Here is a 13,853-nt window from a genome sequence, read left to right as displayed (position 1 = left end):
CATGAAAATATTGCTATTGCAATCTGGTGGAGTGCAGATACCAAACACACAATTTATTAAATAAAGGATTAGGTTTATATAGGATCAGAATAGTCAGGGACAGGCAGGGTCAATAAGCAAAGGTTAGAAGTATAAACAAACAACATACCAGAGTGAGCATGCAATGAGGTCCTACACAGGAACATCCGAACTAAAGAAACAGAGCAGGGCAAAAAGAAGTGTTGGGCGATTAAGGCCTAAAAAAAAAAAAAAGAATTATCTTCAATTTTTTCACAAAATATCAGATTTTCCATTGTAATCGATTTTTTTCCCACTACTAAAAATCAAAACAGGGGCTATTTATACTGGGAAACACAGGTGTGAGCAATCTCAGAAGCACGGTGAGCTGGAACACTAAAACATCTTGTGATCCGGCATGTCTGGGAGGTTGAGCACAGGTGCATCCTGGGAAATGGAGTCTTTACTGAGAGCACTAGAGTTGATGGCAGGCAGATAGACAGGGGGTGACTAAATAAAGCATTATATTAGCTCTTATCAGAGTGTCTCTTGCTCATCATTCTCTTTAAGAGTAGATCAGGTGAGCTCTGTCTTTGGTGGATTGCTATTGTAACGGTGCAGCTACCTGGACGTGTTCAACAAACTCTTCTCAGCAGAGGAAACTGAGCTGCTGGTTGACGCTGTGAAGGAGCTCCAGCAGCTCATTTACGGGAACAGCAATGTTATTTTATTTACTATTCTGTTTATTGTTGATGTAAAAGTTGGGTTTGTGCTGCTGTGTGTTCATGTGTGTGTAATAAGTGGGGGTGTACGCTCGGCTCGGCGCCTGTGTTACCGAGATAGCGATGAACGTCTGACTGTTGGCGTCTGTCTAGGTTGTATTCAGTCAGTGGAGCTCCTGTGTTTTCTGTTACCAAGATAAACAAGATAAAACTCCAGAAATGTACCTGAACACACCTCATTTCCAGAACACCACGCCCATCAGTGTAGATATATTCAGAAGCTCTGCTGCTGTTTAAACCATGTGGGTAGAATGTGTAAAAATAGTCTGTTAGAGAGGTGTGAGATAGTGATGAGCATCACAAAGCACAGAAATCTTGCACTGGGTGTAAGATAGGACCCTAAACCTTTACTGGTATTGACTCTGACACTCTACACGTCCTGCTCTCTCTTTCTTTCCTCCCTCGTTCTTGTACTCTCTCTCTTCTTTCAGATCCAGTCTGGCACTCTACCTTTCTCGCTCTTTTTTTCTATCCTCTTTCATTCCCTCGCTCTCTCTCTGTTAACATTGAGTGTGACACTCTCGCTCACCCTCCCTCCCCTCTTTCTCTCGCTCTTTCTGTTTACTGGCATTGAGTCTGACACACTCTGCCCTACTGCTCTCTCTCTCTCTCTCTCTCTTTCTTCTCTCTTCCCTCGTTCTCTCTCTCTCTCTCCACAGGTATTGATTGACTCTGGCACTCCCCACATCCTGCTCTCTCTCTCTCTCTCTCTCTCTCTTTCTCTCTCGCCCTGTGGGCTGACTCTGAGTCTTTGTCGCACTTGTTCTTTCATTTTTCTTTCTTTTTCTTCCCTCTCTCTCTTTCTCTCCTTCTTTTCTAGACTGCTGTGCTTTAGAGCTCCTCTTACAGACCTGCCTATAGACACACACACACACACACTGAGAGAGAGAGAGAGAGAGAGAGAGAGAGAAAAAGAAAGAGAGAGAGAGAAAGAGAGAGAGAGAGAGAGAGATGCTGCCAGTTGGACAGGGTAGTGGATTGGCCATTGAATGAAGAGGAAGTACCTGCAGCAGGGGGATTAATTCATCTATTGTGTGTGTGTGTGTGTGTGTGTGAGAGAGAGAAAGAAAGAGAACTTTATTCACCAAACCTTAATAATAGCCAAGTTTATTGAATAGAATTATCATTTAAATTAAAATACAGGTGAAAAAAATACATTTTAATACAAAATAATTTAAAACAAACGTAAAATAAACACCATTTAAATAACCTGATTAAATTGATTTTTTTTTCAATTATGCATAATTACAATTCATAACAGAGCAATTATATGTGAAATTAAAATGAATTGAAATAATTACAGTAATTATTTCGAATTACTGTTCACTGTAATGTCTCATTTTTTGGGACAAATTACGAATTGAGTGTGTTTGTGTTTATTCACAAATAGGGCATATTGTTATTATGCACACACACACACACACACACACACACACACACGTGCTGTTGTATGGTGAGAGTAGCAGCTGTGTGTGTGTGTGTGATGTAATAGTGCAGGAGTGTGAGTGTGTGTAAGGTTGTACTACAGCTGACAGCCCTGCTCCCCTAACACACACCTGCTGTCCACTCCACTCCACTCCACACACTCGTCTTCTATCCTCCATTCTCTCCTTTATTCTCTGTTCCGCCCGTAATCTCATATCTCCCCTGTGTGTGTGTGTGTGTGTGTGTGTGTGTGTGTGTGTGTAGCGGACGGCTGGCTGCAGCGGGTGGTGATCCTGGGGTCAGAAGCGTACGTGATCGAGGAGATCCAGCTGTTCGATTCACCACAGCCTGTGGACAGCCTGACCATCTCACACAGCAAGGTAACTCACACACACACACACACACACACTATCTAACACACACACACACACACACACACTATCTAATACACACACACTAACACACTTTAATACACACACACACTCTCTCTAACACACACACAACTTTGCTCCTTAGCTTTTTGCATGCTTTCTGTTGGCCAATATCACTACTACAGTGTTAGCACTGCACTACTGTCATGCCAGCTACAGGCCTTGTCCCATATCGCTAAAGGCCTCGTTTTAACATCACTACCACAGTGTTAGCACTGCACCCTTGTCAAGCTGGTCAAGAGCTTTGTCCCATATCACTACAGGCCTCGTCCCAATATCACTACTACAGTGTTAGCACTGCACCTCTGTCATGCCAGCTACGAGCCTTGTCCCAAATCACTACAGGCCTCGTCCCATATCATTACAGGCCTCATCCCAATATCACTACCACAGTGTTAGCACTGCACCTTTGTCATGCGGGCAATGGGTCTTGTCCCAAATTACTACAGGCCTCGTCTCAATATCACTACCACAGTGTTGGCACTGCACCACTGTCATGTCAACTGTGGACCTTGTCCCAATATCACTACAGGCCTCGTCCCATATCACTTATACAATGGTAGCAATGCACCCTTGACCCATATCGCTACAGGCCTCATCCCAATATCACTACCACAATGTTAGCACTGCACCCCTGTCATGCCAGCCAAGGGCCTTGTCCCAAATCGCTAAAGGCCTCGTTTTAACATCACTACCAATGTGTTAGCACTGCACCCTTCTTCCATATCGCTATGGGCCTCATCTCAATATCATTACCACAGTGTTAGCACTGCATCCTTGTTCCAGCAGTCATGCCAGCTACGGGCCTTGTCCCATATCACTGTGGTCCCCGTCCTAATATCACTACCACAGTGTTAGCACTGACCTCCTGTCATGCCGTCTATGGGCCTTGTCCCATATCACTACTACAGTGTTAGCACTGCACCCTTGTCCCATATCGCTAAAGGCCTCATCCCAACATCACTACCACAGTGTTGGCACTCCATCTCTGTCATTCCAGCTACTGGCCTTGTCCCAATATAACTACCACAGTGTAGGCACTGCACCCTTGTCCCATATCTCTACAGGCCTCGTCCCAATATCACTTCTACATTGTTAGCACTCCACCCCTGTCATGCCAGCTACAAGCCTTGTCCCATATCACTACAAGCCTTGTCCCAATATCACTACCACAGTGTTAGCACTGTACTCCTGTTATGCCAGCTACAGGCTGTGTCCCAATATCACTACTACAGTGTTTGCACTCCATCCCTTGTCCCAATATCACTACTACAGTGTTAGTACTACACACCTGTCATGCCAGATATGGGCCTTGTCCCATATCAGTACAGGCCTCGTCCCAACATCACTACCACAGTGTTATCACTGACCTCCTGTCATGCCGGCCACAGGCCTCGTCCCAATATTAGTAGAATAGTGGCCATTGTTCACTGCTGTGAACATCCTGTCCAATCATAGTTCCTGGTGTTTCTACTGATGTTCTTATTAATTATGGAATTGTTTCGTCCAGTAAGACATAAAAATGCCTTTAAACTGCTCCTTAAATTCTCAGCTATCCTACAGGAAGACACAGCAGTGTGAGTGAGTATCTGTTTCAGGATAGATCTGTTACCAGATCAGATCAGATCAGATTCATTCTTTATTTCCGTCTGATATTCCACCCTCAGATTTCCTGCTGATTTCAGCTAAACACAGAAATACAGACCCGTATCACACTAAACCAGAGAGATTCATACATATACATATATATATATATATATATATATTACAGCTTTAATGTAGTTCAGAATGCATTGTTTCTTCTGAAATTAAGGGTATTCAAAGAGTTTTTCCTAATTTTATTGGAGTAACTGTCCAGAGAAGACTTTCTACCAGATGTTTCTACTGCATTGCTGTGTGGATTTGATTGCATTAAGCCACAAATCTTGCATTAGTGAGACATGATGCCAACAGGAGTTTTATTTTATATGTATATTAGAAGTCTAAATACAGCTCTGTAAAAAATGAAGAGATCACTTCAGTTTCTGAATCAGTTTCTCTGATTTTGCTTTTTATAGGTTTATGTTTGAGTAAAATGAACATTGTTGTTTTATTCTATAAACTACAGACAACATTTCTCCCAAATTACAAATAAAAATATTCTCATTTAGAGCATTTATTTACAGAAAATGAGAAATGACTGAAATAACAAAAAAGATGCAGAGCTTTCAGACCTCAAATAATGCAAAGAAAACAAGTTCATATTCATAAAGTTTTAAGAGTTCAGAAATAATCAATATTTGGTGGAATAACCCTGGTTGGTTTTTAATCACAGTTTTTTTTTATGCATCTTGGCATCATGTTCTCCTCCACCAGTCTTACACACTGCTTTTGGATAACTTTATGCTGCTTTACTCCTGGTGTAAAAATTCAAGCAGTTCAGTTTGGTGGTTTGATGGTTTGTGATCATCCATCTTCCTCTTGATTATATTCCAGAGGTTTTTAATTTGGTAAAATCAAAGAAACTCGTCAATTTTATGTGAAATCTTATTTTTTATTCAGAGTAATATAGTGAATGTGGTAACTAAGCAACATCTCTCTCTCTCTCTCTTTCTCTCTGTAGAAGTATTTATATATAGGTTCTCGGTCGGAGGTTCTGCAGCTGCCGTTGGCGAACTGCAGTCGGTACCAGTCTCAGCCGGACTGTCTGCTGTCCCGGGACCCGTACTGCGCCTGGGACAGTGAGGGACGGGCCTGCGTACGGATCGACCTCCACCGCGGGTACACACACACACACGCACACACACACTCGTCCTCTAAATCCTCTGCTGGGTTCTTTCACTCACACCGCTCTCGTCTGACCTCAGTAACCCTCAGTACTGCACAAATACATCCCTCTTTATTTCTCCTTTTCTCCTTTATTCTCGTCTCCTGTTTCTGTTATGTCCTCCCCCTCTCTATTCATTCCTCTCATTTATTCTCATCTTCCTGTTGCTCATCTTCATTCTGCTCTCATTTTGTCATTTCTCTTTTTCTCCTGTCTCGTCTCGTCTCATCTTTACTTTTCTCTTAATCATCTTTTCTTTCCTCTCGTCATGTCTCATCTTGTCTCATATTGGCATTGTTACTATTCTCTTATCTTGTCTTTTACTCTCATCATGTCTCATCTTCTTGTTTTGCCTCTCTTTTACTATTCTCTCGCCTTGGCTAATCTGCTCTTTTTCTTTTTGTCATGTCTCGTCTCATCTTGTCCCTTCTTTACAATTCTCTCATCCTGTCTCACCTTGGCATTGTTACATCTCTCATCTTGCCTTTTCCTCTCGACATGTCTCATCTTCTCGTATTGTCTATTTTTACTATTCTCTCATCTTGGCTCATTTTGTCTTTCCCTTGCGTCATGTCCTGTATCATCTTTACTATTTTTTCATCTTAGTTTATCTTGTCTTTTCCTCTAGTCATGTCCCGTCTTGTCTCGGAATTGTTACATCTCTCATCCTGTCTTTTCCTCTTTTTTTTACTATTCTCTCATCTTGGTTTATCTTGTCTTTTTCGCATCTTGCATTTACTTGTCTCATCTTCACTGTTTTCTCATCTTGGCTCATTTTGGCTCATCTTGTCTTTTTTTTTCTTTTATCATGCCTTGTCTCTTTTCTATTCTCTCATCATGTCTTATCTCATCTCATCATTACTATTCTCTTATTTTGGCTCATCTTGATTCATTGATTGTCTTTTCCTCTCATCATTTCTCATCTCATCTCTTTATCTTATTTCTTCTCCCATCTTGTCTTATCTTGTCTTCTATCTTCTCTTCTTGTCTCGTCTTGTCTTTTCTGTCAGAGAAAAAACAAGGAGACGTGATGAAAGCAGACACTCTTCTATTCTTGTCTTCACTTATCTTTATTCTCCCCTAATTTAATTTCTTTTAATCTCAATCTACTGTCCTCATTTTTCATTACTTTTCTCTTTCATCTTCCTTTTTCTTCTCTTCTTCTTATTTCTCTTTTCTTATCTCTTATCTTTTCTTATGTCTTCTTTTCTTCTGCTCTCATTTAGTCTTGTCTTTTTTTTATCTTATCATCTCTTATCTTTGTTTCTCGTCTGGTCTCCACTTCTACACCAGCTCAGACTGTGATTTAACTGCTGTAAATATGGTTATTGGTGTATATAGTGTGTATATATTTTGTTCGTGACTCTTCATCAGTATCTGTATCCCCCCCGCAGGTCAATGTCGACTCTGACTCAGGACCTCATGCTGGAGAGGTTTAAAGCTAAAGCTAAATTCGAGAAGCCCGTCTCCATCCCCAGCCCCGGTGAGCTCCTACTGCCCCCTGGTGGTGGCACTGAACTGCACTACACCTATAAAACTCAATAAGATAAGACAAAATAAGATTAGATATTTCTTTATTTATCCCACAATTGGGGAAATTTGCAACGTTACAGCAGCACAGAGGAAAGGACAGAGAAACTATATATAAAATATATATAAATAAATAATAATAAATCTATATATAAACAAAAGATTACAGAACAAATAAAAAAATACTAAAAATATATATAATAAAGGAAAATTATATACATATAGTGCAGCTAAGATGCGGTCAGATGAAAAATGGACTAACAGTGAATAAATATCAAATAAATATTAGATGAAATAGTGAGAAAATATTGCACAAATGGTAATAAAAAGATCACGGTACACTTAGTGAATTTGCACATTGCACACGATGCAATTACAGCATTACAGCTATACTGAGTAAGTATGTAAATTTTGCATGTAGTAACAAAACAATAGACTAGTAAGTAGTCGTCTACTAAAAGCATTGTGTTCTTAATGTTTTGGGAATATTAGTATACAAACACACTGCTGCCACAGAAATTACATTTTTATCATTAAAAAAAGTTACCAGGAAATATAAATGATTATAGAATTAATTCAGATATTTAGGGTAATATTTATTGATCTACACATACAGAAGTAGTGTCTAACGCTTGTGTAACTTATGTGTAATGTATCAGCATGTAGAGAGTTGTAGAGGTTCCTAATGCTCCTCCTGTGATAATCCATCCCATAATAACTCCAATATTCTCTATATACACAGTAGCTGCAGATTGTGTGGTAGGGGTATAGGAGTGTTGATAGAGTCCAACAGCTGGACTGGTTGCTAAGGTGTTCAAAGTGGTAACTATGGTATTACAATCGGCTGATCTGGTATGAGCCACTGTCATTCTAAGTCACTCCATGAAACCATAGTATCTTTGTCTTTAAGGTAAGCTCTTGAGATGTCAGCAGTATGTGGACGCCATGACGGTGATGTTCCAAGTGGTTGCTAGGGTGTTCAATGCAGTAACTATAGTATTGTAGGCTGAAGCTATGGTATCCCTGGTGATTGCTATGACGAGTGATTTTTTTCAAGTTGTTGCTAAAGTGTTCAAAGCAATAACGATGGTATTGCAAGCTGCTTCTATGGTATCCCAGGTAATTGGCTTGGACGTGTTGCTCCAAGTGGTTGCTAGGGTATTCCTCATCACTAAAGATGACCCACTGTCATTCTAAGTCACTCAATGAAACCATAGTATCTTTGTCTTTATCTTTGTCTCTTGAGATGTCAGCAGTATGTGGACGCCATGGGGGTGATGTTCCAAGGGGTTGCTAAGGTGTTCGCAGAAGTAACTATGGTATTGCAACCTGCTGCAATGTTATCCCTGGTGATCGCCTTTTGGGTGATGTTCTAAGTGGTTGTTAGGGTGTTAAATGCAGTAACTATAATATTGTTGGCTGTTGCTATGGTATCCCAGGGTTACTAGGGTCTTCAAATAGGTAACTATGGTATTGCAAAATGTTGCTATGGTATCCCTGGTGATCGCCATGGGGGAGATGCTCCAAGTGGTTGCTAGGGTGTTCCTCATCACTTAAGAGTCACTCCATGAAGCCATAGTATCTTCGTCATTAAGGAAAGCTCTTGAGACGGCAGCAGTATGTGGACGTCATGGGGGTGATGTTCTTAGTGGTTGCTAGGGTGTTCCAAGTGGTATCTATGGTGTTGCAAGCTGCTGCTATGGTATTCCTGCTGTCCTGTTGAAATGTTTAAAGTACCAGACTCTCTGTGTTTAGTGGATTAAGGACGTTTTAAACATTTTAACTAAAACCTGTCTCTCCTCTTTTTCCAGAACATTCCCGGTTGCGGAACGTGACGGTCGTCGTGGGATCGGACCTGGTTCTTCCGTGTCAGCTCGTGTCCAATCTGGCGCAGCCGTCCTGGGTTCTGAACGAGCGGGAGCTGGCCCTGTCCGGAGACGAGGAGTCCGTGGGGCCTCGGTTCGACCGGGCTCTTCGGGCCCTCGTGGTCCCTCAGGCCGGAGCCCTCCAGGCGGGACGCTACGTCTGTTACTCCGAGGAGCAGGGGGTGAAGTTCCAGACCGAGCGATACCAGGTAAACATTCATAACGTGAATAAAGTTATATAGAGGCCTTTGATCTAACCAGGCTCCGCCCACAAATGCATTCTTTTGAAGCTTCTGTTGCAATGCTGCATTGAAATATTAGCATTCTAAAATATGTGAGTGGTTACATTTTTAAAATCACATTTTTAATTGCTAGGGTGTTTAAGTGGTAACTATGGTATTGCAAGCTCCTGCTATGATATCCCAGGTGATCACCATGGGGGTAATATTCCATGTGGTTTCTAGGTTGTTCAAAGTGGTTACTTTAGTATTGCACGCTGTCGTTTTAAGTGGTTGTTAGGGGGTTAAAAGTAGTAAACATGGTATTGCAATTTGCTGCTGTGGTATCCCTGTGATTGCCATGGGAGTTATGTGAGTCACTCCATGAAACCATAGTAAATAGTGGTAAAAGTGGTACCTATGGTATTGCAAGATCCTGCTTTGGTATCCTTGTAGATCGCCTTGGAGGTAATGTTTCCAATGGTTGCTAGGGTGTAGAAAGAAGTAAACATGGTCTTGCAAGATGCTGCTATGCATTCAGGGTGCTTTTCTAAGTGGTTTCTAGGGTGTTCAAAGTGGTAACTTTGGTCTTGCAAGCTCCTGCTATAGTATTCCAGATGATAGCCATGGTGGTAATGTTTTCCAAGTAATTGCTAGGGTTTTCAATGTGGTAACTATGGTATTGCAAGCTGCTGCTATGGTATTGCAGGTTTTAGCCATTGGAGTAATGTTCCAAGTAGTTGCTAGGGTGTTAAAAGTGATAACTAACGTCTTGCAAGCTCCTGCTATGCATCCTGGGTGTTGTTCCAAGTAATTGCTAGGGTTTTCAATGCAGTAACTATGGTATTGCAAGCTCCTGCTGTGGTATCCCAGGTTTTAGCCATTGTGGTGATGTTCCGGGTAGTTGCTAGGGTGTTCAAAGTAGTTACTATGGTATTGCAGGCTGCTGCTATGTAAAAAATTTAATTTTTTTTGGCTAAATTTAACCCCACTTCTTCCTGTCGTTCCAGGTTGCGGTGGTGGCCAGCGCTCCAGTCTTCATGGAAGCTCGAGCTCCAGACGCCAGCATGGGCCTGTTCTGGGTTCTGGTGATCACTCTCGGCGCCGCCTGCCTGCTGCTGCTCATCATCGCCCTCTACCTGCGGCGGAGGCTGAAGCTCGCTCTGGGTAAAGGAGCCGAGATGAAGCCTCTGGAGAGCACGCTGGTGTACCCCATCACTCTACCCAAAGAACCGCCCACCTTCGTACCCAGCAAGATGGCGAACGACGAGGACCGCTTCTGGGAGACCGGCGCCAACTACTACTACTCCGACGGGTCCCTGAAGATTGTGCCGGGTCACGCCATGTGCCCGACCGCCACCTCGTCTTCGCCCAGCGCCATCCCGGGCCAGCCCCTGAACTCGCCCAGCCGGCTGAGCCTCACCAACATCCGAGGCTCCACCTCCAACGGCTACGTCAGGCTCAACCTGAGCACGGCCGGGGAGGAGCGCGCCGAGGGGAACGCGGGGATCGGCGGGGGGCGTGGTGGAGGTAGCGGATTGGGGTTAAGCGGCCGAGAGAACGAGTACTCCAGCCCGTTTAAAGAGGAACTTCGGAGAACCTTGCAGCAGCGGAACGTGCTGCCGGACGCCAATCCCGAAGAGTCTAGCGTGTAAAACGGTCGCAGTGTTGGACCGAAAGAGCAACCTCACCTACCTCCCTCCTGCTTGGAGAACCATTGATTTTTGCTCTTCACTTTTCGCTCTTTCTCGTTGATCTTCTTTCTCTTTCTTGTTCTTTTCATTCCACACATTCTTTCGTAGACACTGTCCAGCCAAACTAAAGTCTAAAAGTAAAGAGTACGTTTTGCTTTTACGTTATTTATTATTTTTGAACCCCACCATAAAGCCACAATCGATTCTGGTCAATTTTCAAAAGATTTTTGCATCAACATGTTGCATCTACAGCTGCTTTTTGTTTGTTTTTGTTTTTTTTTTTTTTGCTGCTTTCATCGTATTTTAAACCTGACGTGACGGCAGGTCCGCTTCCGAACCAGGCCGATGAAACCGATGGAACTGATGAAACCGATGGAACCGCAGATACAGCGCAGATACAGCACAGGTACAGCTCGACGACCGCTGGACATCGGATCCCGATGCAGCTCCCAGTCACGCTGTGCTCGTTTTCCTTTTTCTTTTCCTTTTTCTTTCTCAAATTGAATCACAGCGTAAAAAAATAATTATTAAATCCGGAGCTGGATTTAAGACGCTCTTCTACGAGCGGAGCTGGACTTTACGACGTTTACGGAGTTTCCGAAGTCTTTGGACAAATCAGAACTTTGCGCTAGACGACAATCATGCTTTTCTCTCGGACGAGAAAGTGTGAAAGCGAACGAAGCGAGAGAGAGAAGCGAAAAACAAAATGAATGAAGGGAGCTGTGCGAGAAGGCGAAAGAGGACTGATTCTCGCGTTGAAGGAACAATATCGGACCTACCGTACGGCTCTGTTTACGATATTTTTCTCACGTTGTCTTTTTCTCTCTCTCTGAATGTCTCGAGACTCAAAAGCACTAATATATATATATATATATATATATATTGTGTAAAATTATGTTTGTTTGTTTGTTTGTTTGTAATTTAAAGACTTCTTCCTTCGCGGAAAATTGAAACATTGATTTCTTTTCAGCGTTACTTGTTCGTTCAAAAAAAATCGGACTGATTGAAACGGATTTTTTGAGTTACGTTTTTGTTTTTTTGAGTTGGAATGTGAAAAGAGGACAGCTTGTTTCTCTCTGGACCAGAACCGGACCTGTTCTTCACACCGGCTGCACCGTAAAGACTGATGGCGGAACGAATGATCGAACGACTCTAGGGGGAAAGTTGTATATCACGACTGTACTGGATGTCTCAACAAGTGCATTATAGGTGTGTGTGTGTGTGTGTGTGTTCGGCTGGCAACGTGAGAGTAACGCAACGTGCCAAGCAAAATGTCGGAACCTCCAGCCAGGAAAATTCACTGGATTAAAGTAACAGTGAGGATGGCGGACTTTTCTGGATCGCTTTAACTCAACGGATGGACACGCCCACAAGGCGAAAAAAAAGGAGACGTCTGATTGGATGTTTGAGAAGGCACAATGTGTGGATTGACAAAGCAGTGACCAATCGGAGGTGGAGGCTGGCGAACACCTACAGACAGAGGTAAATATTAAATATATATATATATATATATATATATATATATATATATATATATATATATATAGAGCTGATGCAGAGCTTTCAGACCTCAAATAATGCAAAGAAAACAAGTTCATATTTATAAAGTTTTAAGAGTTCAGAAATAATCAATATTTGGTGGAATAATCCTGGTTGGTTTTTAATTACAGTTTTTTTTTTCATGCATCTTGGCATCATGTTCTCCTCCACCAGTCTTACACACTGCTTTTGGATAACTTTATGCTGCTTTACTCCTGGTGTAAAAATTCAAGCAGTTCAGTTTGGTGGTTTGATGGTTTGTGATCATCCATCTTCCTCTTGATTAAATTCCAGAGGTTTTCAATTTGGTAAAATCAAAGAAACTCATCATTTTTAAGAGTTCTCTTATTTTTTTTTCTTCCAGAGCTGTATATTGTATTTCTGCATTAATATGGTCTAAAACATCATCAGATTTTCACTCAAGTCCCAAAAGTATATAAAGTGCATTAACTTTATTCTTTTTAAACCATTGGTACCTTTAGAAGAATGGCTTGTCTGTTTAGGGTCGTTGTCCTGCTGCATGATTCACCTTCTCTTGAGATTCAGTTCATAGACAGTCCTGTTATTTTTCTTTAGAACTCTCTGATATAATCCAGAATTCATTGTTCCGTCAATGAAGGAAAACTATGCAGGTCGACATCATGATACTACCATCACCATGTTTCACAGATGGAATAAGGCTCTTTGCTGAAACGCATGGTTTTCCTTTTTTTTTTTTTACTTTCTTCAAACATAACGCTTTTCATTTAAACCAAAGAGATGCGGGCTAAGGCGCTGCCAGGATTTGAACGCCGGTTCGAATCCTGTTTATGCAGCTTGCCATCAGCTGCCAGAACCCCGAGAGAGCACTCTTATTGGTCTTGCTCTCTCTGGGTGGGTACAGTACAGTATATGGCGCTCCTCTTTCCCCTCATCACTCCTAGGGTGATGTGGATCAGCACAAGGCTGCGTCTGTGAGCTGATGTATCAGAACCGAGATGCTACTCGACACAAAGTTCATCACTTGTGATAGGGGGGGAGTCTTAATGAGTGGGTTGGGTTATTGGCCATGCAAATTGGGGAGAAATAGGATAAAAAATTAAAAAATAAATGTGTATATATAAAAAAAGAATGTAATATTAACACTAACCCTGTGTTTTTCTTTCTCTTTTTCTTTCTCTCTTTTTCTCGTATTTTTTAGGGTCGCTGTGTCGCGTCTACGTGAACCGAACCGCCGGACGGACTCTTGCGGGACACGAGAGACGGACGTTATTTTGGACGTTGTTTTGGACGTTTTTTTTTTACGTATCTATACTGAGACTGAAGGGAAATGAAGGACGTTGAACGTTGTTTCGTAACTCGAGCGCCGAGGAGGTACTTCCACAGTCGGCGCCGGGTTCGGTTTTTATTTTAATACTTTGTTGCATGACGTTGCCGCAGGAGCACCGTAGCCACCGCGTCCACCGCCAGAACCACGGCAACCATCGGAACCACGTCAACCGCGGAACTGACCGAGACTCTTTACAGGAAACACCATGTTTTTTATTTTTCTCGTCATTTTTTTCGCCGTGCCTCTTCTTCACGTTG

General features: G+C 42.3%; 1 protein-coding gene across 2 annotated transcripts in view; it reads left to right on the top strand.

Annotated features, from left to right (window-relative positions):
* sema4c (sema domain, immunoglobulin domain (Ig), transmembrane domain (TM) and short cytoplasmic domain, (semaphorin) 4C) overlaps nt 1–13,853 on the top strand; it is a 124,422-nt gene that overhangs the window by 107,675 nt on the left and 2,894 nt on the right. For both annotated transcript variants that reach the window (XM_049470298.1, XM_049470299.1), the window contains 6 exons: nt 2,469–2,584; nt 5,238–5,395; nt 6,836–6,924; nt 8,783–9,045; nt 10,065–12,230; nt 13,468–13,853. The exon at nt 13,468–13,853 is cut by the window's right edge and continues 2,894 nt beyond it. In XM_049470298.1, coding sequence (XP_049326255.1) covers nt 2,469–2,584; nt 5,238–5,395; nt 6,836–6,924; nt 8,783–9,045; nt 10,065–10,709 — 1,271 coding nt within the window. In that variant the 3' untranslated portion in view covers nt 10,710–12,230; nt 13,468–13,853. The remainder of the gene's footprint in view (nt 1–2,468; nt 2,585–5,237; nt 5,396–6,835; nt 6,925–8,782; nt 9,046–10,064; nt 12,231–13,467) is intronic.

Source organism: Astyanax mexicanus, chromosome 22, assembly GCF_023375975.1.
Source record: "Astyanax mexicanus isolate ESR-SI-001 chromosome 22, AstMex3_surface, whole genome shotgun sequence".
NCBI lineage: Eukaryota > Metazoa > Chordata > Actinopteri > Characiformes > Acestrorhamphidae > Astyanax > Astyanax mexicanus.
Note: the sequence above shows the minus strand (reverse complement) of the source record. Positions and strands in the feature narration are given on the sequence as shown.